Here is a 25,723-nt window from a genome sequence, read left to right as displayed (position 1 = left end):
CTGATAACAGAAAAAGAGTCACTGGTCAAACTCCAGATCTTGATTAAAGTATCATATAACTCAATATGTATGTGTTTGCCAACCACTGACAGCCCAAACCACTAAACCAAGCGACAAATCTATATTGCTTGGCAAGCCTGATCATTTAAGGGGGTTCATTCTTTCCCAGAGTATGACCTGTTGTGACCTCTGCCAAGTTACAGAGACCATTGACCTACTGCATGCAGATGCACAAAGGCTTCGTAGACTCAAATAAAAAAAACATTTTTATGAAAAGCTTTTTCATTTGGAATGGAAATTTCACAGGATATTCATAACATTCTGTGGCACGTAACATGATGTTGCATGATGATATTATCTTGTATAAATGTGTGATTCATTTATATATATATATATATATATATATATATATATATATATATATATATATATATTTTTTTTTTTTTTTTTTTTTCTTTTTCCCTGAGTAATAACAATTTTTTTATATTTTTTCATTAATGTCTTTTATATTGTGTCTGTGTCAATGTCTAATTGACCTATATTAATCTGCCAATAACACTGACAGTATAATTCTGTTGTATAATACACAGAATATAATACACCGCTTGCAGGATACAGGCTGAATCTGACCTTTATGTCCAATTAATGCCCAACCGAGCAATCTGAGTAGCGAGATTGGAATGTCAGTTGAAATACCTCCCATCAGTGAAGCTAGAGATTATTATCACTATTTGCATTTTTAATTAAAGGTCTCCGTTTTGGTAATCCTAATAATAATTATAATAATTTTGAAATATTATTTTTTTGTAATATTTTGCTCATTTTTCTATCATTTTTGTGCCTGTGTGTGGACCTCCAGCATTTATTCAGTGCCTGTCACTACTTTTTCAAAGTATTCTGCCCAACTATGTTTATTACCAATTTAAGTCTTCTAAAAGTAAACTGCAGCCGTCTTTTCCTCTGCCATCTCTGCCAATGAAGAGTCGGCAGATATAAGAATCAAATTGTCAATAATTTAGATATAACAAGACGTCCCAGCTGCAATTTTCCAATGATGAGTTTTCCTAAAAGGCCAGAAGCCATTTTTGCACCGGGGGAGGGATAAACTCTCTATTAAAACCCTCACAATTTTTGATGTCTGGATTCTTTTGGGCAAACATTGTATGTGACAGAGACTACTCACTAATGCAGGGGTATTTGATTCGGGTCCTGGAGGACCTCAGTCCAGTCCAGTGATTTCGCCACCCAAACTCAACTACTAAACCTGGCAGCTAGAAGATGTGCAGACTCAGGTGTGTTTGTGCACCAAACTGTGCTGGACCCACAGGACTGGAATGATTTACCCCTGCACTAACCACTACAGTGGTGAAAGGTTTGAGTGGGAGTACTCACAGGGGGTCATCAGGGATGATCTTCTTGGTGAAGAACTCCTCTACGCCCTCGTCCACCCTCCCCATATTCTCATTGGCTTCATTCTCACTCTCAGCTGCCTGCTCCTACACACATACACGCCCACACACACACACACACACACACACACACAAACAGACAGAAAACAAATGCAAGGTCACTCGCTTAGACTGATGGACCATTCAAGGTTGACATGAATGCAGAAATTTGATCGTTTGGCAGAATTGACAGAACACTACTGAGTATTTCACTTCTTAGTGTGGGTTGCCACAGGATACTGGATGCTTCTGACAGTTATATATCACATTATCCACCTCTATGTTCATATGCAGATATGTACTGTTCACCAGCACACACACACACACACAAATACACAACTGCAAATTATAGCAATGTCTTCTCCAAATAGACAGGGCTGGTTTTCTGTTGCCTGTGATTGTGTCCTCAGGCGCATCTGTCTCTGTTGTCCCAAGAGAGAACCGTACCCAGCCCCATGCTTTTTACCCTCTGTCTGCTCCCCCTCCTCCTAATGCATTTAAACCCCCCTTAAATACACTCACACACTGCACACGGGCACACACAGAATGAGTGCATGCTTGCTCATCAATGGTGATGGGTGTATGTATCATGTAGCCATGGCAATAATTCAATAACAGAAGGAGCCCATCTTCAACGTTGAATTAGGTTCAATTAGACTTAATACAACGACACCATGCTGTTCTTAGCAAGCAAAACAATGTGCTTGATGAAAGTCATTTGGCATTTGTTCTTAATAAGGTGAGTATTTCTACGAAACCAGTTACATAATCCATCATCAGGATTTCATAAAAGAAATACAGTTTAAAGTATCATTCAAATTGGACTGACCAAATTTGAAAAACAAATAAACAAAGTTTAATATTCATTGTGTTCTGCCCACTGACCCCTTTCAGTCAAACCATCACATATCTCATGATCGCATGAGGAATCACAAGTTGCCAAAACAGCAACTTCTAACCAGATTTTTGTTCCTAGCCATAATAAAAGTTCCAGCAGTTCAGACATTCATTTTAAATTCTGCAGCTCTAGGAATCACAGGGGTGTGTAAAATGGGTAAAAACAGGCAGTCAGTTTATTAAAAAAGAAAGAAAGAAAGAAAAATCTCTCTGGGATAATGTCTAAAGCTGCACATTGGCAAAACCCTTGCAATTCAATATATTGGGATGTATTGCTATGCTGTAAGCAATGCAATACACTGCATATTTTAAAAATCAAGTATAAAACACACCATCATATGCATAACATCTAAGTAAAAGAGAAGTTTACTCTTCATACAACCATTACAGTGTGATCTGATGACACTGTTATCTAGCAGTCCGGGTTTAAATACAACACAAAGTGAACCACTGTCTGCCACAAGTCATTGCATGTAGGCCTGTCACAATAATTACATTACTCCAATGTCTGAATATTCTTAATAATTATCAATATATCAGTGGCATAAAACAATCTTAAAATGAAAATAATATTGTTTATTGCAATCATTTCTGAAACAAACAAATAATAGTTATTGTGAGAGATTGTATATAATTGTATGTAAATTATTAATTACAAATCAATCATGTGCTTTTGCTACAATTTCCAATTACTACAGTATTGTAAAAAACACAATATTGTGATACTTAGGGGTGGGCGAAATTATGATATTTTAGCGCATTGTGATAAATTCCATTATTGTGATACACAATATGCTTTTAAAAAAATATTTGATATCATTTTTCGAATGCAGTTTGTATGCGATCACGTGTATTACAATAAATATCGTATGTCATCCAAAAAGTTTACCATATCGCCCAGCTCTAGTGATACTTGGATATATCAACATTTCCCTATTAGTTTCATGAGCAGGTACCAGACACAATTATTATTAATTACAATAATGTGAAGTGAGGGCATTCACACACACAAACCTTCTCATCACAGTGGAGGAGATCAGTTCCTTTATCTTCTGCAAGCCTGACTAATAATTTGCACTTTTAAAAACAAAGGGGCTAAAAAGGGTACTCTGAGCAATGCCATAGAAAGAAAAACAAAAAGAATGATGTTTGTTGAAGAGACGTGTGAGGGTAAAGAACATTTTTAAAGGTTTAATATAGCTTCACTTGATGTAAAGGTTCTTTACCAATGCAAAGGTTTGAGTTCCAAACAAATGAATGCAGAGAACCACTGAATGTTAAAATCAACCTAGAACTACGTACAATTTTAACATAACATTAACATATTTAATATTTAATATTTCTAAGTCAAACAAGACGTGAGTGGGGAAATTAAAGTGACCAGGGCATGATTTCATTCGAGGAATTTGATTGATTGGTGAAAAGTGGGCATTTCAAAAACAAACAGAACAGAACAGAAACAGAATCCGAGCCAGATCTACCATGGAAGAGTGCTCACCTCTTGTTACACTATAGCAGCACCTACACTGGATATAGGAGATGAAATACTGACAGAGGAGGTGGAGGAGACGTTAATTTCAGGAGTTAGGCCAGAAACTAAGGCAACAACTGGTCTTTTCGCACAATGATGTGTGGGTGTGGCAAAGTAGGAGGGAAGAAATGCAGTGATATAACAGGTTAATATAAAACTTCCCTGCCGCTTGTACTCTGCTTCTCAACCAAATGTCAGAAGACATTCAGAGGTGCACTTTAAAAGTCACTGCACTTTAACCAAAGATTAACAAGGGATTTGTATTTTGAATTCTCTTATCCAAATAACTATGCTTAATATTACTAAAAACATGAACTACTAAGGCTGTACATGCCACCAGCTCAGTGTGATCAGGCTTGCCAAGCCATATAGATTTATTCTGGTCCACGCCGGTGGTCTGTCAAATCAACTGTCTGGCAAAATAAACAAATTGGCACTCTTCCTTTGGACAAGCCTTTTGACAGATTGAAAATCTATGTAATATCAATGTGCTGTTCAAAATGTATACGTGTGGAGTTCATGAGTTGTTGTGTCATTTGTATGGCCTATAATAAAACACATTTGTCCCGTTATTGATAAATAATTAAAAAGAATTGTATGCAAAGCTAATGTTTAAATAAAGGCCATACGAAAAAACTAATAATAATAAAGGTGAGGTGTTTGGTGTAGCATTGTAAAAAAAATAAGGAATTATTTTCCTACTGGCACTAAATTACAGAATACATGTACACTGTTAACTGTAGGATGTGCCAGTATTCAAAGTACTGAAATCACTATTCTGTTGTTTTTTTTTTTTGACAGGATGATTTTAAAAATATATGGCCAAACAGCAATATTGGTATATTATACTACACTGGGGTTGGGAGGTATAACGGTAATATCATATATCACAGTATCTAAAAATGTTGACGATATCTCGAAATGAAAACAGTATTTAAAAATTATGGCATGTCTGATGTGTCAAATTTCCGTTCTGTGTCTATCTAGTATATGGCCAAATAAGCATTTAAGAGAGAGCCACAGGCTGGAGACGCTGTGGGTGCTCACTCTGAAAACAGGTGGGAAAAAAAACAAACCAACATGCTTAGTTTGATTAAAAGGGGGAGCAAGCAAACCTGGGTGAACCAGTCTACTGAGCCTGAAAACTGAAAACACTCCTAAGATCTTTCACTCTGAATTCACTGATCTGAGTTGTCTGATAGTCAGTGGATCTATAGCTGAGGTAGTTAAGCGAAGGCTAGCTGAGCGAGTGGGCTACAGATCCAGAACCACAGAGAACAAATCTTTAAATTAACTTTCTTAATATTTGCTTTGTTATACTCTTATTATATCTTCCTTCTGTTTATGTATTTGTACATATGTGGAAGGCTAATTTGCTCTTTACTTTACTTTGCTCTTGTTTGCATTTTATTGTACTTCTGTGCTGCTTTTCAACAGCAGTCACTCGATCTAAATCATTCTCCTCTAAACGTTTATAAGTTAACTTTAACTCAGTCAGACCTGAATTTGTTCTGTGGTGAGCAGATTCTGGTCCTACTATCCGATCTAATACTAACCAGCCTCTCCTGATTCAGTGCAGTTTAACATGTGTAAGTGTCAAACTGACGGTTTAATATTTATTGAATAATTGATTTAGAATAGGTTCATTTCAGCCGTTGTTTTTTAAACCTTCCCGGTGATTACCTATTTGTAAACTTGTAACGTTAATTGGATATCAAAATTAGTGGGAATGCAAATTATGAATTTACAATTCTAACAATATTTATTCATTTCAATTATCAGTGATTAAAGATGTGAGCCACCAACATCTAACCCGCCATCTTTATTTGCTTATAAACCTTGTGCATGCACAGTATTGCAGGGAAACCATAGTCTAATGTTAGAATTATGGATACAAGCCTGATTTGTGAAAAGACCCACTGCAACCGCTGGCTTACACAATATGTACAAATTAGAAATGATTTGAGAGATCTCACCCAATAAAGGATAGCTTTAGCTAGTTACCTCATATGTAAGATCTGTAGATAACAAGCAGTGTCAATGTCTGCTCATGGCAATTGACAACTGATTACAACCCAGTTAGCACCAGCGTTCAGGCGTTACGCCTGGGCAGTGTCTGTGTTTCAGGGATGAGGCTTCGGCGGGAACACTGAAAGGAGGGGCTGTGTTTGTTTGGCTGATGAGCTTCAAAACGACTAGCTTCAGCTAACTTCTGCCAAAATCGATGACCCCATCTTCAAGAGACTACAGCCTTCCATTTAAATGAGGACGGTCGCCTGTTACAGTGGAGAAGATCATTTCCTGTATCACACAAACACAAAACACAACTATGAACACCAAGGGTTCTATGCCAGGGTGTGTTTTGTCTATTTGAGTCCTCCTGCACAGACTCTGAGGGCCTTCAGGCAGAGTGGGCACTGCAGGCAGAAGAGAGAAAGAGAGAGACAGAAAGAAAGAGAGAGAGCGATAGAGTGAGAGAGAGACCACTGCAGAGCTATAGCATCCTTATGCAAATTGAACGCCACACGCCGCATGAGAAATGGATTATAAATCATTTAGGGCCTAGTGGCCAATCAGAACGCACGGCTCCTCATCACTCCACTGCATCTTCAAAAAGAGGAGGTGGCACGCCGGAGAGGTGTTTCCCACACATTTTCACACACACACAAAGCACGCACACACACAGGATTAACAGATGCCTAAATATGCCATTGCTATGATGCACTAATATTTCTTGGGAGTGTTTCGCTTTAGATTTTGGGGAGAGAGAAACAGAATGGGAACATTGGGTTCTTTTTTTCATTATGGCTCTTTTTGGCTCAGAGCACTGAATAAGGAAAGCCATTCTAGCTTATTAACTGTCTGTAGATACAGACTCTATTACGCGTAGCATTTAGAGAGAATGAAGGACAGTGAAGTGCAAAGCAAAGCTACTGAATTATGTGAAATGGATATACCCTACTCTTCATAAGTTGTTTGGCCACAACGACTAGTTGTTTGTGTTTGTGACTAGAAGTAAGGTGGCTACCTCAAGAACATGTTACCAGCTGTTAAGCATGGTGGTGGTAGCATTGTGCTCAAGGGCTGGATGGATTAAATGGAATAATACAGAAAGAGGACTAACCCCAGAATTCTTCAGCATAAACTCAAGAATTGGACACAAGTGGGTGCTCCAAGAAGATAATACTTAATAAAATGGATATTTCTGGTCCTAAGATCTGACTGGCTGAGCCGCATTTGAACCCGCTGTAAAATGCACAATACACACACCAATGGCCACCTCACAACACATCACATCCATACTGAAGTCTTGCATTTTTTTGTCAACGTTTAATTCAATTTCTCAGAAGAGAAATACAGTGCTATAGATCGCTTGGTTAAGCTAGTGCTACTCAGTCAGCTAAAGGCCCACCCTACACTTCCTACAACCACTCCTTTAGAGTAAGAGTCCCTTCAGAAAGAGGTCAAATCTATGCATTGTATTCCACTGTTACACATGACCATATTTAGTTTCATGGAGTGACTACACATTAGTACAACTCAACCTTCATCCTCATGTTGCTTAGCAACAGTGCTCACTGTGAACTGACTACATTAGTCAGTTTAAGAATAGTTAAAGAATAGTTTATTGTACATGTTTTTTGTTCATTAATACATGTATGAATTAAAACTGGTGTATTTTGTCATATTCTATGCTGACCACCGCTTTAAACCTGTCATGCTATTGCCCTTCTGCTCTGTTTCAGTTGGTTTGGTTTTTCCCATGTGCTCTTTAGCACATGGCTCTGTTTTGTTTGTGTTTTCGTCTGCTGTCTTGTCTCCGCCCTAGCCCTGCCTTGTCATTAGTGTTCCCACCTGTGCCTCCTTTGTAGCCCTGCCCTGTTGCTCGATCATTAGTCACCACTCATTCTCATCTAAATGTTTATAAGTGGGCTTTCTGGCAGACAGACATAATATACGGTATGTATTATTTTGAGATGGTATAGCAGTATGAAAAAAGTGGATACTGCTCAACCCTATGCCCAGGTGTACCCTGTCAGTCTCTGTGTATATATAGTCTTTGTTTCAGTGTTCCTGGTCTGGACTGGTCTTGTGTGTTTACATGTCAGTTAATGTTAGTTTTAGTTTTTGTTTGTTCCATCTCCTGCTCGTGCTTATTTTCAGTTTCCACCTTGGTTTTTGTTTTTAAATAAACCTTACTTGCATTTACACATGGCATATATATATGTATATAACTGAAATAGTCTTGATTGAGTCAGGCTAATTATTCATAGACTAGTCTTCTAATAAGCAGAAGCCTACATATAACTGCTGCCATAAGAAATCAATCAGTGCCCAAAACAGAAGAAAACGGTTTGTTATAATCATGAAACTTCAAGCATTTCAAAGTTTCTAAAAAAATAAAAATAAAAAAATTAATGGGTTAACAGATAGTCTGCTATAATTTTATTTTCAGAAAAGAGAGAAAAATCTCTTTAAAGAGAGTTCTGAGGTCGACAGTGATGATGTCGCAATTCAGTTAATGTGTCACAATGGACTGGATCGTTCAATGCAAACCGTGTTCCTTACACAGAACCCATTTAGATGCACTAGCAGATCATACAATAATCATTCATGTAATATGCTGTGCATTGGTTTTGTTAAGGTCATGCCAATATTGAGCCTTCAGTGATTTCTTTCAACTGTTCTTTTTCTGGGACAGAATAAACATACAACAAACATACATTATTAAAAAAAAAATGTGCGTGATTAAAAAATAAAATTAACAAAGGGTCAAAATTATACATAATAGGGTATTTAAAAAATTATAATACCTACACCCACTTAGAAATTTGATAGTGCTAATTGAGTGGTACCCAAACCAAGGCCTCTTAACTTCCTGTTAGTGATCATGATTGACTACAGCTGGTGGATTCACTGTGCGCAAGTAAAAAGGTTTGTTTACCTGTTACCCTCAACTGAAAGGAAATGGAAGCATTCGACTATACCAGCTGTTAAGCATGGTGGTGGCTAGACACTTGTTTCTGAGTGGGTAAAATGAACAAATTCTGCCAGTTGCACTACAAACACTGCACTTTGTGCAACCCTGCTTTGCTTAACCCCTCAAACCTCCTTCGACAATTCAGGAAAGTGTTATTTTCTTCAATACATGTACCGAAAAGTTCAGTCTTTAGTATCTGTCCGAGTGAGGCAGCCATTACGTCTTTATTTAGAATGAGTGAAATCATAATATGGAGGCAGCCTGGCTTGATAATCAACAGGAAGTGTCATTTACAAAAAGAGTCCATCATAAGAAAAGGTCTTAGGCTTCTGAAGAATTCTCATGCAGAGCATGAGATGGCTATGTGGAGTTTGACTGTGGGAATACGAAGCATTCAACTCTCAAGAACACTGTACCAGCTGTTAAGCATGGTGGTGGTTGATGGCTACCAAAAGTACAGAGTCAAGGTACATCTTGCTAAGGGACATTTAACCGGTTGTGTGAATGAGGGAGGAAGGGGAGAGAGAACTGAAGAATATACAGGGAATTTAAAGAGATGGAGAAAGAGAGAGAGAGAGAGAGAGAGAGAGAGAGAGAGAGAGTAAGAAGGATTGCTAATGTGAAAAAATGGCAAGAGAGAAATGCTTATGCAGCCAGGTGCATAAGGGGTACTTTAACTGGGGCACGCACACACACACAAACACACACACACACACACACATACACACACACAGCAAGTGACTATTATTCCATCACCCCTTCCCCATATTATAGTCACTAGCCTCTCCCTCAGGCACCACCTGTCATTGTATTTCCGTTAGCCAAGTGGCATACAATATGGACACACACACACTCATAGATCACTGGGCAATAAACACACACACATGCAGGTGGTCCGCGGCAGTGATTCCAATGTTCCCATCCTCCCTTCCACATCTCAGCAGTAACAGAACAGTGGAGCTGTTCTCTCCAGAGACTCTGATCTGACAAAGCTGCCCTGCCCGCACACTGACCCCACAGACAAACACACACACACACACACACAGAAAAATACACATCAAAAAGCTATGTCGTTAAATACGACAGCACCATGCATGCAGCTCTACACATACACCCACAGGTAACCATGACAACACAGCATAGAGAACCTCACTACAGCTGCAACTCACTACACTAGCACAGAGGTAGCTATGATGACCCACATCTAGCCATGGCAACCCATCATTGCGGTCAGTGTCTTCACTAAATATGCCAACAAGGTCAGCATGGTGACACCCCAACATGACTACAGTAATGCTGGGAATCTTGACAATAGGTCACAAAAAGCAATAATAACAAGCCCCTTTGAATTAGTGAGTTCAGCTACATCAAGGTGCACTCATTGCTAACAGAGGTGTTCATTTGCACACACAGTTTGTATAATCTTCACAGAAAGGACATGCTAATACAATGGGATGCTCTGGGACAGACACACATGGGCCTAAAGTCACCATGCCCGAAGCCAAGCGTCAGCTAGAGGGGTACACAGCCCCGCAGCTTTGGGTTGTGGAGCAGTGGAACTGTGTGATCTGTGATGGAGCTCCGTCCAATACCTTTGAGATAACTTGGACCTGACCTCATTAATGTTCTTGTGGCTGTAGGTAATCAAATCCTCACAGTAATGTAATCTTATCAGAAAACTAGAGGCTATTACTATAGCATGGGGACAACCTCTCTATTATTACAAGGGCTGTGTATTGGCAAGAATCTACATTTGACTATATAGCAGTTATGATTTGTTGCGATATATATTGCGACAATGTAAGCAAGTAGGCAAATCAAATTTTAAAAAAAAACTGTCATATTTAAAAAAAACAATTATTTGCACAAAATCTGAGTAAAAGAAATGTTTACTTTGTCTATGTGTATGTATAAAAAATTGTAATATTAAAGCACACAATAGTTTCTCTATGATGCTTCCCATCAGCAGTCACATTTAGCCTTGTTCCCTTGGGGTGTGTGTGTGTGTGTGGGGGGGGTTATTTTGTTTAGCACAGGCATCTATTAGTTATTGTATTGGAGCTGGGGAGCCGCACTTTCCTCAGACTACGCTGGCTACCTAGCGATGCTGTGAGGCGGTGGCTGGCTTTTATGATGAATCTCTTGTCTACGGTCCTTTTTAAAACATTTTAAAGGGGAGGTTTAACTTACATCTTAATGTGTCATAGCTTTACTTGCTTTTATTTTTTGTTCTTCATTTGTTCTTCATTTGTTCTTTACATTGTGTCAAACCTAATAATGAACAGACCAATACAAATGCTTCAATACGATCTGGAATTAAACCTTTTTACATTACCATACATTGACAGATAAGATGGTGTTTTACTTTTCCTGTGAAGCTGGCAGTTGGGAATATTTTTTTTTAGCGACAACAATGACCCCATTTACACCTGTTCACTTTATGTGTCTTCATGTGTCTTCGGTATCAGGATTATATCTGGATAAGGCCAAGCCACATAAAAATGCACTCAAGTGTAAACGCACCCAAGACTAGAGGAGGTGGTCAGAGCATTTCAGTCATATCTCAGCTGTACCTCAGGCAAAGGTTTAGCCATCCCTGGTAAAATATGGTACATCCCTGGTTTATGTGTTTAATAATGTGATGATCAAAATGCAAATTTCCTTTATGTACTGTGTATGTCTGTAATTTAACAATTACAAACATTAAATGGGGCATGAGCAAATAGATTGGCACATTCGATTTCCCCCAATATGTTATTGAAAATGCATAGGAATTGTGTATAAAATGTATAGAATTTTCTAATAGAATCTTGTAGAATCATGTTTCTTGTAAAGGATTCATTCCCTTTATGTTAACTGAGACTATATATAAGTGGGGGATCATTTATCAAGAAGAAAAAAAAAACTTAAAAATGGTTCTATTTAGTATCAGAAAGGGCTAAAGAACCCTTTTAGTACTACATTTTATAACTTACTCATGACTTATTCATTTGTGTATATGTATAAATATATGCATTTATATATATATATATATATATATATATATATATATATATATATATATATATATATATAGTACAGAAGACCACAATTCCTACACACTTAGTCTGACCACAGACCACCAAGGTAACTCCTGAAACAGTATCCTCCCAGCCCTCTATGATAATGACATGTGACATGTGACAGTATTAACAAGCAAAGGAATGTGAGCACGCTCCTACACTTAGCATCGCCATGAGACCCATACCAATCACTATGGCAACCATCTGACCAGTAACTAACCAGGAAATACAGCCATCAGTGCAAAAGACAGATACGGAGGAAGAGCACAATACACACATGCAAGTGCTCAGTGATTCCCGTACAGACAGAATAACAGACTTTACACTTTATTGGGTTCATTCATCTATTCATCTATTAAATGCTGTATTCCTGTGAGGGGGGGGGGGATGGACAGGGCTTGGACCAACATACGTGACTGAGAAATAAACACTCAGTGCATCTGACTGTCTGACTGCCCCACACACACACACACGCCCACCTCCCCACACACAAAGTCACGCCACACAGACATCTCCATAAGCAGAGCACTTTCTCCCAACCATTTCATTCAGACGGAGAGAGCTCACATACACAGAACATGGAAGCTGGAACATACATTGCATACAATGGAGAACACATAACACACACACACACACACACACACATAACCTTTATTAAAAGACCCAACCAAATATCAGACTGCAACAGATGATTCTTTTGACAACCAAGTAATTGGCAAGAATGACACACACATACACACATACACACACACACACACACACACACACTGGTGACTGGTGCATAAGCAGGCTCCACACCCTGACACTATTCCGATAGAAAGATCTACCTTTGCTGATGACAGAGAGCAACAGAGGAAGAGGAAGGATGAGTGAGGGAGCGGCAGGGAAACATAGATAGAGAGAGAGAGAGAGAGAGAGAGAGAGAGAGAAAAGCCCTCCTTGATGTTGATAAACATTAATTATTAAGACGATACAGCAGTCACACCGAGAGGACCCGTCTATAATCACTGAAGAAAGACCGTGCCCTGTTCTGATTGAGTGAACACACACACCCACACACACACACACCACCCAGCTGGGAATCACAAACACACACACAGCCTTCAAAAATGGCAACGAAAAATACACACCCCAAAATGTCTCTGGCCACATCTTTCTCTCTATCTCTCTCTCTCTCTCTCTCTCTCTCTCTAAACTGAAGCATCTTTGACATAAGGACAGGGAGGATGCATAAAAAAAAGGGACAGAGAGAGAGACCCTGGAGCTGCCGCACATTCCAAACACACACACACACACGCACGCAAGCAGGCATACACACACTGCCTTCTTTGCCGCTGCTGCTTCTGCGGCTGCCTGCAACAACCTGAGCACCGCCATCTCCCTCCCTCCCCCTCTCTTTCCTTCCCTCTTCCCTGTCCTTCTCTCTCCATCCCCCAGCATCTCCCCCTGTTCTCTCCTGCCTCCATCTCTCTCTCCCTCTTTCTCTTTCTCTCTCTCTCTCTCTCAATCTCTCTCTGTCTTGCTCTCTCCATCCCCGTCAGCCTGCAGTTCCCTCTGCTTGCATCCCAGCCTCTCCCTCTCTCTTGCTCTTCATCTTCCTCACCTCTCTCTCCCACTTCCTCTCTCTCTCACTCTCTCTCTCTCACTCTTACCTGAGGCTTGCTGGGCGGCTGCCTGTTGCGGCGGTTGGGTCTGGGCCGTGTGCGGGTGTAGTGCCTCAGCGTTTGGCCTTCGATGGGCAGGTCCATAGGGGGCTGAGTAGAAGCGGGCTCCGGACGCCGGGGCTCTGTGCTGCTGCTGCCCGCCACCGCTCCACAGCCAGAGCCGGCAGGTTCCGCCCCCCTCCCTGGCCGGGCGGGGCCTGAAGCCCTGGCCACGCCTACGGCTGCCGTGACAGACAGGCTGGTTGCCAACGACGAGGAGGACGACAGGCTCCGCCCCCTCTCCTCAGCTGTCAGCCTCGAGCCCTGAGCCCCTCCCCCTCCTCCTCCTCCCTTTCTCTCCCTCGCTCGCTCCCTTTCTCTCTCACGCTCCTCCGCCTCCTGCTGGGAATGCGCACTCGCCCGAGCCTGCTGCTCGCCTTCCCCTTCCAACAGACCTGCAGAGAGGAGGGAGAGAGAGACACACAGAGAACAGGAGAGAGAAAGAGAGGAAACGAGAACACAGAGAGATAGTGAGAGAGGACTATCCAGTCTTCTTATGATGTGCATATCTAAACAGACGGCTGGAGGAAAAACGGATCAGAAGGCCAGGCAGAAAGGAAGAGGATGCGAGATAGAGGGAGCTGTAAACAGGCGTGTCACATCAGAGACGAGAAGAGGCAAATGAGGGGGAAAAAAGGGAGGGATGAATATATCAGAGGGAAAGGCAGGACGACATAACTGCACATTCAGGACAGAGGCAGACTCTAGGTGGAGTGACTGAGCTTTACAGGGCAAGAAAAGGAGAGAAAGAGAGAGAGAAAGAGAGAGAGGAGAAGGGGTGTAGCTCCCTGTTTGTAAACCAGGGTCCTCCATCCCTCACCCCCGTCCTCCCTGCCTCCTCACTCCCATCTCTCTCTCCCAATATGAGACTCAGTGGGCTGCGACTAAAAGGGCTATGCTCCAGTTAGCTGCAGCCAGCCTCCCGCTCCCCAGCTGATCGTTCTTGTCTTTTTTTGGTCAAAGGGGTCTCAAACCCCCTCATTTTCTCACAATCTGCCCCCTGCCCTCCTTTCAGCCTGTTAAAAGCAATGACAAAGCAGTCAGACAAGAAGAGGGAGTCCCAAGAGACGAGAAGGGGGATGCCCTGCTCAAACACATGTAAAAACCAGTGAAAAGATAGCAATCCACCCATTCACATATACACCTACGTACATGTACACTCTTGAAAACAAAGACAGATGGCATAGAACAATCATAACCATGTTCCATAAATAACCATGTTTTATATAGTGTGAAAAATCTTTTAAAGGTCTAAAGAACCTTTACTTGATGTAAAGGTTCTTTAAAATATAAAGGTTCAAGCTCAAAGAACCACCTTTATTTTTAGAGTGTAAGGTCATGCATTTAAGCATGCTGTGTCCCTGATCTGACTGTCTTACAGTTGTCTGCTGAGGAGAGAAATGTATGATCGTTAAGGAGAGGACCAGGTTAAAGACTGACATGGCTTGGCCGGTCATTACAGACACACTGACACACATTGTTCTGCCCATAATTGTGGATTGTAAGAGCATCCTCTGGCTACCATTTAAACCAATGCGATCTTTCCCTTTGTTTTGGCTGCTCCATTATTGACCTATCACAGAGCTTTTTACAACGTTATGTCCAGCAATGACCTTTTGATCCCTCCTTTATTTCCAGCCCACCAGCCCTAAACTGGTTAATTAAGCAGAGCTTATATGAACTCTGACCTCCTAAGATGTCAACATCTAGGAAGCTGTGTGAAAGCCAATCAGCAATAAGCGATTTATGACATCACAGGAATAGACAAATTTACCTCTTGAACTCTGCGGAACAGCCAGTGATTCCTGTTTTTTTACCCCATTGGTATAACATAGGAACAACTGAGCCAGTTTGAAGGGCCTTGCAAGTAGTTATCTAATAGTAATCCTTAGGGTGTAAAAAACAAACCATGGAATGAACTTGGCCCATTATATCAGCTCCACTTACCCAATAGGAGCACTTTGTAGTTCTATAATTACAGACTGTAGTCTATCTGTTCCTCAGCATACTTTTATAGCCTCCTTTTACCCTGTTCTTCAATGGTCAGGACCCCACTGGACGACCACAGAGCAGGTATTATTTGGGTGTTGGACCATTCTCAGCATTGCAGTGACGCTGCAGTGGTGTGTTAGTGTGTGTTGCGCTAGTACGGAGTGATCCAACTCAAAACAGTCCACCAACCAGAAATATCCAGCCAACACAAACTGTGCAGCAACAGATGAGCTTCTATCTCTGACTTCACATCTACAAGGAGTGTCTAACAGAGTGGACAGTGAGTGGACACAGTGTTTAAAACCTCCAGCAGCACTGCTGTGTTTGATCCACCCGTACCGGCGCAGCACATGCTTACACGCCACCACCACATCAGTGTCACTGCAGTACTGAGAATGACCCACCACTCCAATAACACCTGCTCTGTGGTGGTCCTGTGGGGTGTTGACCATTAAATAATAGGGTGAAAAGAGGGTAACAAAGTTTGTAATTGTAGAACCACATTACATCCTATATTGTAAACTGAGCTGATAAAATGGGAAGAGTATATTCCAAACCAGGGTGGTCACAATATCCATTATTAAATAACTTAATACAGTATACAGAATGTGTTTATTAAAATATTTTACACAAATTACTGTTTTAAAATCTTTCCAATCTGAGGATTTATCAGTTCTCTCTGCTTGCATACCAGCCTCTCCAGAAGCAGAAGTCAGCAACCAAACCTATGTTCTTCAAACTATGTACATTTAACCAATATTTACTAAAAACACTGACCCTATGTTTACTCTAATTCCACAGTGTTTTTTAGGCAAATGCACTTAATGTTTTAATGTGCAGATAAATAGTTTTTAAAGCATTTTAAACGGCTACCCAATACCTGCTGGTGTGTTAATGCTGAAATTCTGTACTGAAGATCAATAGGAGAATTAGGAAAGTAGGGACCTACTTTTGACTGAAGGTGCCGGCCGAATACTCCGAGTACAGAAGCTATTCCTCCAGATGACAGGCACATACTGAAAACAACACAAAGCTATCAGCATCATAAAAATACAGCACAATTATGTTCTTATCACAGCAGGAGGACTCAGTGAGGGTTGCATTGTTTATTAGTATGTTATTTGACCTATTTCATTACATTTTAATGTTACAGGCCAACATTTTGTATACAAATGAATGTATAGAGGATGTATAACCATCACCCCATAAATGTACTGTATGAGTTATTCAGCGTGTATTTAGCTTCAAACAATGACATTACAGTGGTAAATTTCCATGCAGACATTTACACATTTATTAACGGTTTCATCTTTATATTTACAATATTTTATATATTTTTTTCATGTCTAATCGAAACCCGAACTGAGTGGTTTGCATGCTAGCGCCTCTGCAATTGCAGTTAGCCAGTTTTTGAATGCTGTCATTTAAAGAAGCATTATGTGAGAATTGGTATTTCCTGCTCCTGGGCTCCCCCTACAGTCTGAAAGTGTAATTCAAGCTTTGAACCACTGCTTAAAGACATACTTCATACATGCTTTTCTGGACAAGCTGTCAGTTTAGGTGATCAAACCGGCGACCTTCCGGTTGCAAAGCTGCTCCTCTAACCTTCAGGCTACTTCTTTAACCATGCAGCAAATGTAAGGATACAAACAATCTAAGGAAACATAGATGATCATCTGCTAGCATGTACACACAGACTGGGTGAGAAGTTCTGGCGCAGTTTCTGTGTGTAGATGTGTTTTGAATAGAGGTGATCTTGCTGACCTCATCAGTAGGGAACTCATTCTCCACCACTCTTAGTTGGGGCACGTTGGTCTTGCTGCTGAAGGGCTGAGAGTACTCTTTTAAATGCTTGTCCTGAAATAAACAGTGTTTGAGTTAAGCACTATACACACACACACACACACACACACACACATATATATATATATATATATATATATATATATATATATATATATATATATATATATATATATATACACACTCACACTCAAAGCATACATTCAAAGAAGTGAACACACCAGTTTCTGCTGAGCCACTGACAAGTCCTGCAGAACTTCCTCGATGATACTCTCCACCAGAGAGACGCTGACTGACAGTTTCAGTTCACTGAGGGAGAGAGAGCGAGAGAAAGAGGAAAGAGGAGGTGGTGAGATGGTGATTTCAAAGAAACTTTACTCAGAACTAAACCTTGACAAGAAACATGATGACAGTTATTTAAACTGTAGACACCATACATAATTAAAAACCTGAAAAAAAACGTTATTTCCTTTAACCCCTTAAACACTGTATGTAAGCCCTCACTTCTTCCAAACTACTGTCATAATTAACAACAGTTTTATTGGCCCTTAAATAGAACCCAGTGGGACTCCACAAGTTATGCTAAAACAAACCATAAGCCAGTAATTCCTAATAGTTTCTGCATTAGGAATAATAACCCAACAATAAACCTAGGCTTCAAGTGGTTAAGCTTGACTTACTTAAGTGTGTGTGTGTGTGTGTGTGTGTGTGTGTCACCTGAGCTTTTCCCTGATGCTCTTCTCTGCCTCTTGCACTGTGCTGTGGATGAAGTGGGTGGCCTGTTGGGTTTTATTGGCTACGCGGTTGGCCAGCTGCTCGCTGACACTCATTCTCTGGACCACTCTGGGGCAGGCTGCCTGGGCAAACTGCAGCATCAACTGTGCCTGTTCCTGTGTTAAAAAACGCATAAAGAACCAGCCTCAAACCAGAGCAAAACATACTGCAATGAAATTGTTTTCCTGGAGGCATGCGTCTTACTGCCTAGGTTTTTTTGTTCAAGAAGCACTTGATAATTAGCTTAAAACAAGACTCAACAATAAACTGTGCATCTAAATGGGCCTTCAAGAGCCCTGTACAAAACCACTTTATTTTGATGGTCTCCAGTAGATGCTTTTTTTGATGATCAACCTATTTTTGGCTAACATTTACCTAAATATCTATACTTCTGAACTGTGCATGAAATGTTATATACAAAAACAATAGACTCTATTAAACATGAGCCTAAACCTAACACCGATCCAAACCTTCCAAGTCTAATCCTAAACCTTCTGTAGAGCATAAGGGAATCCTTAAAGTGAAGCGTGACCAATCATTCATGTACACGGAACCTTCTTTCTTTGGTGCTTTACCTGGATTTCTTCAGTCACTTCACTGCTTATGGCTTTGGCTACATCATCCAGGATTTGTTGCACTGTTGAACCAGCAGAGGGCGACCTCCCCAACTCATAAAGTCTGGGTAGAGACTGAACAGCCAGGGCTGACATTAAAACCCAACAGATTTTTCTGTAATAGTTCATGATATACCGTAAGAAGCTTTGGAAACAGTAGCTGGATCATTTTTACACACTAAAACAGAGAAGATATGATTGATTACAGACAGACATCTTTGCATTTTAATCTATCACATGTAAACATCACACATCATACACTGCATTGATAATAGAAATACTATGTGGACAAAAGTATTGGGACATCTACACATTACATCTACAGGAGCTTTTATGACATCCCTTTCTAAATCCATAAGCATTAATATGGAGGTGCCTCCCTTTGTAGCTCTAATAGCGGATCTGGAACTCTGCAGTTATTTTAAATGGTCTGCCGCTTTGTGGCTGAGTTGCTGTGGTTCCTGAACACTTCAGTTTAAAAATACTAACACCCACAGTTGATCGTGGAAGGGAAGAAACTGACTGTAACAGGTTGCAATGGTGGCATCCACCATCCACATAGTACATACATCATCCATACAGTACCACATACAGTACCCTATCACCCATTCTTTCACAAATGTTCGAAAAGGCAGACTGCATGGCTAGGTGCTTGATTTTATACATCCTAATACCTAAATTCCATCATTCAGAGGTGTGTCCCAATACTTTTTTTTTCATATAGTGTAGTATGTAATAAAGTTTACAAAATTGATTGTACTACTGCAGATTTTTATACACAATTTGGCTGTTGTGTGCCATCTGATAAACGTCTTGTTAAGCAGTGGATAGGCCAGGATATTATTTATAGTACCGTAGTAAAATCTTCAGGTTATTGCCCTGATAGCTGTTAATTGTGACTTCCTTGTTAAGTTCCATGACTGATTTTAACTATAGTCAACTAGACTGAAATATTGGAATTTTGATTGACCATTGCAATGGTTTAAGAGACATAAGAGCAATTTGAGGTATGGTACTTTTACTGTATAGAGCCAGGGGGGGGTAGTGGGAGAGACTCCTAGGTGTCCCTGGCATATAGCCATGAGGTCCACAAGCCAATATAAACTCTGCTATGAGCCAAAAGAAACATGATATAAACTACATTGCAACTACAAGTTCAATGATAACTACATCAAGTTTGCTTTAAGTGAGAACAGTGTCAGTAGACCAAAATGTAATCTGGCTCATGATTCTAGCAAATGAGGCTGTGGAGTTGGCAAAGCTGCAACTGGTTACAAAACATCATGACCAGCAAATTAAAAAGAGCTTGTGTTCCCATCAAATAAAAATGAAAATTATAAATACAGCAGTTTGACTACACTTATAAATCTGTTGGGGTCCATGGTGTTGATTGCGCACTTATGATATACATTGATCAGCCATAGCATTAAACCACCTGCCTAATACTGTGTAGATTCCCCTCATACTGCCAAACCATGGACTCTGCTAGACCTCAATGTGGTTCTGTGGTATCTGGCACCATTTCGTTAGCAGAAGATTCCTCAAGCCATGTCACTGGTTCACTATTTGTCCTTCCTTGGAGCACTATTGGCTGACCACTGCATAGTGGGAACAACCTACAAGACCTGCTGTTGCTTTGACTACCTTTTGACATCTAGCCGTCACAACTTTGCTTGTGTCAAAGTGTCTCAGATTCTTATGCTAGTCCATTTTTCCTACTTCCAACACATCGACTTCAAGAACTTACTGTTCACTTGCGGCCTACTTGCAGGTGCCATTGTAACAAAGTAACCAACGATTTCCACGCCACCTGTGTATAGTGAGTGCTGTCTTTCAACTCTTGAGGAGTTTTTTCATTTGAGCCTTTCGGGTTGACTGAGCATTCAATTTGCTGCCTAGATGGAAGTGACACTACAGGTGAGATCATACTTTAATGGCTATCCTGGCATGCTGGAGAGCTTCTTCTGCAGACAAGATGTCACTCTGTACTTCCTGGATGTTATAGGATGAAAGAGGCCTCATGGTCTCCTGAAGCTTCTGACAGACGTGCTGCACTAGCTGGAGAAAAAGAGAACGATAGAGAGAGAGAGAGAGAGAGAAAGAGCAATTGCTGCATGCATCACCAAAGTGTTTCACAAACTTGTTTCTTTATGTAAAGCTTAAGGCTTTCCTGATGAAATGATTCATTGAGAAACTGCTCCTAGTCTGTGAACTGTGTGATGATAACACTAAGCTGACAAGTCACGACTTTCTGTAGCCGCTCACATCACATTTAAAACCCTAAAGCTGGCCTACAAAGCGTAAAATGGCGCGGCCCAGCTTGATCCACCACTTGCTGTCTTTAAACGCTGACTGAAGACCATCTCTTTCAAGAGCACTTGACTCAACACTGATTTTGCAGTTATTAAAGACTTGGGATTGCAGTTCAATGTCTAACTTTGTTGTCTCTGACATTCAGGTTTAGTGTAGTGTTTGATGTGTAGTGTTTTGGTTCTAGCTGTATCTACTTATCAGTACTATCTTTTGAATTTGCCAGTATCTAAGCTTAGAGGTTTCTTGGGACACGAGCCTGTACACACTAGCCAGGGATATTTAAGCACTTCTGTAAGGAACTTTGGATAAGAGCATCTGCTTAAAAGCCATGAATGTAAATGTTATGAAAACCTGTTCCGAGCGGCTAGTTTTCAGACTCTGCTGCAAATTCAGCATTTGATCACTTGTAGTGCATGTCCTCTGACTGTTCCTCCGTAAGCATGCCTGGATCTGTGGACACAAACATGTACACACATGCATAGGTAGTATTGGTGTAATGCTTCTTCTTAGGGACACGCCAATATGGGAATACATCTGTATTAGTATTACAGAAGTAGTGTAAAATTTGTTTGTTGAGGTTAATTAATTTACTACAAAAGTAGTGAATTAAAAAAAAGCAAATATTTGATATCAGTCAAATCTAAACATCTAATGTTGATTCTTTTTTGGAAAGATTATCTGTCGATACCAATGTGACGTTGATATCATTTTGCATCCCTAATCCTCCTTCTCTGTGCATAGTATCCTGTATAGTATACATAACATAGTATACATAGAATCCATAGTAACCTTCTGCATTGCCTCTTCAGTTTTTTCTGGGTTGGAGCGGTAAGCCTGAGCCATATCACTCATTGGGATGGACATGTGTTGTAGTGTGGTGTTTCTTAAAAACACACAAACACAAACATCATTTTAATAAATGAAAATTAAAAAATTGACACAAAAAAAAGACATTATTTTTTAAACACCCAAACAAACTAAAGCTCCATCCAAACACACCTCTCCAGAGCGTTGGCCACGTCTGTAAAACCTGCAGCAGTAACGTTATTTCGGTCCCAGATCAGTGTTCTGTGACAAGCAATGCAGCATGACAGCAAAAAGCAACAAACAAGACATTTATAACAGGGCCAGTATGCTAACAGAGAGATATGACAGAAGTAAACAAGAAAGCTACTTTAGCTTGGTGTTAATTGTGAGGGCCTTGGCTAGCATCTTGGCGCCAGTGTCTCCGATGCAGTTCCCACTGATGTTGATCTTGGAGAGGCCGGAGTTGCTGCCCAGGCTGTTGATGAGGATAGTGGTGCCCGTCTTCAGCTTGGAGTCACACACAGACAAAGACTCCAAAGGCTGAGCAGAGAGAAGGAATTTGGGTCATGGCAATCAATGAAGACATGGACATCTCCTATACTCTTTAAAATAAACAAAGTTGCTGCAAAAGGGGTTCTCTGAGCAATGCCACAGAAGAACCTTCTTTAAACGTAAAGGTTCTTTAAAACTTTTAAAAGATTCTTCACACTCACACCTGTATTAAAATATGTTTTTTATGGAACAAAAAGTGGTCCTTCTGTGGCATCATTTGAAAAACCTTTCGAATCAACTTTATTTGACTCTTATTTTTAAGTGTAGAGTCACTATTCAGATCAGTGGACAATCAACCAAATTAAACTGGAAATTTCACATATTTTCCAAACTTTCAGAATATTTAAATTTGAGCTGGGCGAAAGACATTAAAGACATTTTTTACGATATACGATATTTATCGCAATATTTTGCCCATACTTTGACTTTTTTCCTTATTACTTTCCTTTTTATTAAATTAAATAAGACTGAAAACACTCTTTGTAATAAAGCATGCGGTTAATTAGTGTTCTGTAAGCACTTACGATATTCATGATACACTCAAAAGCATACTGTGTACCACGATAACAAAATTTATCACAATACAATAAATTATTGTCATATTGCACAGCTCTAGTTTAAATCATTAAGATGAAAGCCATTCAGTATGGTTCGGTGTGAAAAGCTCTACTCTAGAGAGAAAAGATCTCTCAGCTCAAAACACTGATGACAGGACTCTACTCTGATGATAGAATCTAACTGGGTCAGAATTAACTGCCTCTAAAAGCTACCTCTCAGATACATCTCACATACCATTTATGGTGAATTGTAACAAAGTAAAGCTATGTAAGGCAAACGCCTGAAGAAACCCATTCTTTTACTACTGTCAACAAACACAAAAACTCAGAAGACTGGTCATAGTTAGTAAATATTTTTAGATAGTAAATAAAAATGTTTGCAATGACAAGTGCAAAGGAAATCCATTTTTTGCACAGGTATAAAGTCAATTGCACAAAATATTTATTTTCTGTAGAATATCCCAATGTTAAAGTCAACATGACTTAAAACTGCACTCAGTGATGTCACTACCTCTGGTAGGAAACATGGAAGGCAGTGAGATTTTTCACACTTCTTCTCTTAGTATTTTGAATAAAATGTTGAGAATACACCAACAGCATATTACCCATATATAAAACAGATTTGTTATTGTGACATTGGGTGAATCCCTTACTAAATTTTAAATAAGCAATAATATGTTGAAAATCCATCAATTTCTGTTTTTAGACATGCCATGTGGAATTTTGTAGATCATCTGCGACATCACTGAGTGATCCTTCAAAGTGTTTAAAGTGAAATGGTGTGTTGTAGAGGAATGTACCTGGCCTATTCAGCAATTGTGGGGATGTTTCAGGGTTGGAAAGATTTGACTCATCAATCAACTCTTAGTGTTAAACCAATAACAGAATTAACGGTAACAGCTGACATTTACCATCATTTTGTGCCTTAACTCCATCTTTGAAGGACATTGGGCCCCATTTACTAATGTCACCCTCAGAATTTTCTAAAGTGTGTTCTTGAGAAAAGTCTAGGTCAGATTCATGATGTGTTTTTAAACTGCAAAATTATAAGGATGGATCCCAATGTAAGCACAAACTGAACAAATTCTAAATAAGAAAACACTGGTGAATATCAGAATCATTTCTCAAGACTGGTTGGTGAAGAAGGCTCACTGTTTACATCTTACTGATTGACTAGGCAGGAAATTGGTGGATTTTTTTAATTTAGCACTAATATTGCCATCATTCATGTATCTTTGTCTTGCACACAAGAACTGCCATTAGCTTGTGTGCAAAAAAGGTTTTATAATTTGATTCAAATAGATCACTAACAAGACACAAGTAAAAAAAACAAACAATAAAACGCAATCAGACTGTCAGATATTTAACAGTCCAATGAGAACACACAGCCACTGATTGTGTCTTGAGAGACAGAGAGAGAGAGAGAGAGAGAAGGAGAAGATTGCAGTTGAGTCAGTTTTAATGAGAGATGCCTCAAAGTTGGAGCTGGGTAATTAACAAGGCGGGTGTGCCTCGGTGGAGAGGGATTGTGGGTAATTAAAACTGCTGCTTTGCTGGAGGGAGGAGGGGTAGGCGTCTCTGAGGACTCTCCCTTTGAAGCCATTCTAATGTGCATACAGGCACACTCACATAACTGATTTATTAGGCTACACACACTACACCAATTGTCTGTTCTCTTGCATGACTGGTCTGTAGGTCACTTATAATCCTAATACTCAGCACAGGCAGGGGGCAAGTGATCATGTTTTGTTGTAATAATGATGCCAGTAGGAGGCAGCTATGACTACAGCAACATTATGAATCTATCTGCATCTGCTCTTTTGTAACTGTAATGATACCACAGACGATAAGGGCTGTTTGTGGTGAAGTGTTCCTTGTGCTGAAAAGATCCATTACTCACACACTCCTCTTCCTGAATGAGTTGCACGATTCTGTGCAGAACATCTGTCAGAGCTCTGAGAGAGAGAAAGAAAAGAGAGAGTGAGTGATGGCAAATGGGGCTAGATGGGAGTAGATGAATAAGAGGATGAGCAGACAAATAGATGGATGGGTGAATGGATGTGTGCATAGGAGGATAGAATGGGTGTACATATGCATAGATACATGAATTAATGAACTTATTGACAGTTGTTGGATTAAAGGGCGGAGTGGGTGGATATATGAATGGAAATATGGATGAATGAATCAGTGGGTGGATATATGGATGGAATTATGGATGAATGAATCAATGGATGTATGGATGGAATTATGGATGAATAAATCAGCGGGTGGATGTATAGATGGAAATATGGATGAAAGAATCAGTGGGTGGATATATGGATGGAATTAGGGATGACTTAATTAGTGGGTGGATATATGTATGAAAATATGGATAAACAAACAGATCAGATCATTTATAAATGGAGTTAAATTAATAAGATAAGATATAATAAGATAATCCTTTATTAGTCCCACAGTGGGGAACGTCACAGTGTCACAGCAGCAAAGGGATAGCAAGACATTCAGATGCAAGAATAAATAAATGAGTGAATGGATCATGTGAACATAAGGATGGAAATATGGACAGATGTGTGAATGGAACAATGGATAGATGAGGATGAAGGAATGAACTGATAAATAATATGAATAGATTATGATGACTAGATGTGTAGATTGCGGGATGATTATGTAGATGGATATGTGGATGGAT

General features: G+C 39.9%; 1 protein-coding gene across 5 annotated transcripts in view; it reads right to left on the bottom strand.

Annotated features, from left to right (window-relative positions):
* carmil2 (capping protein regulator and myosin 1 linker 2) overlaps positions 1 to 25,723 on the bottom strand; it is a 59,911-nt gene that overhangs the window by 14,228 nt on the left and 19,960 nt on the right. For all 5 annotated transcript variants that reach the window (XM_072694526.1, XM_072694525.1, XM_072694528.1 and 2 more), the window contains 13 exons: positions 24,935 to 24,989; positions 22,293 to 22,465; positions 22,118 to 22,186; positions 21,908 to 22,001; positions 21,470 to 21,568; positions 20,735 to 20,863; positions 18,767 to 18,880; positions 18,135 to 18,307; positions 17,639 to 17,726; positions 17,379 to 17,471; positions 16,564 to 16,630; positions 13,572 to 14,017; positions 1,393 to 1,496 (listed from right to left, as the gene is read on the bottom strand). In XM_072694526.1, the coding sequence (XP_072550627.1) occupies positions 1,393 to 1,496; positions 13,572 to 14,017; positions 16,564 to 16,630; positions 17,379 to 17,471; positions 17,639 to 17,726; positions 18,135 to 18,307; positions 18,767 to 18,880; positions 20,735 to 20,863; positions 21,470 to 21,568; positions 21,908 to 22,001; positions 22,118 to 22,186; positions 22,293 to 22,465; positions 24,935 to 24,989 (1,704 nt within the window). The remainder of the gene's footprint in view (positions 1 to 1,392; positions 1,497 to 13,571; positions 14,018 to 16,563; positions 16,631 to 17,378; positions 17,472 to 17,638; positions 17,727 to 18,134; positions 18,308 to 18,766; positions 18,881 to 20,734; positions 20,864 to 21,469; positions 21,569 to 21,907; positions 22,002 to 22,117; positions 22,187 to 22,292; positions 22,466 to 24,934; positions 24,990 to 25,723) is intronic.

The sequence above is a fragment of the Salminus brasiliensis genome, chromosome 13 (genome assembly GCF_030463535.1).
Source record: "Salminus brasiliensis chromosome 13, fSalBra1.hap2, whole genome shotgun sequence".
NCBI classification, from domain to species: domain Eukaryota; kingdom Metazoa; phylum Chordata; class Actinopteri; order Characiformes; family Bryconidae; genus Salminus; species Salminus brasiliensis.
This window is presented reverse-complemented; position numbering and strand designations above follow the sequence as displayed.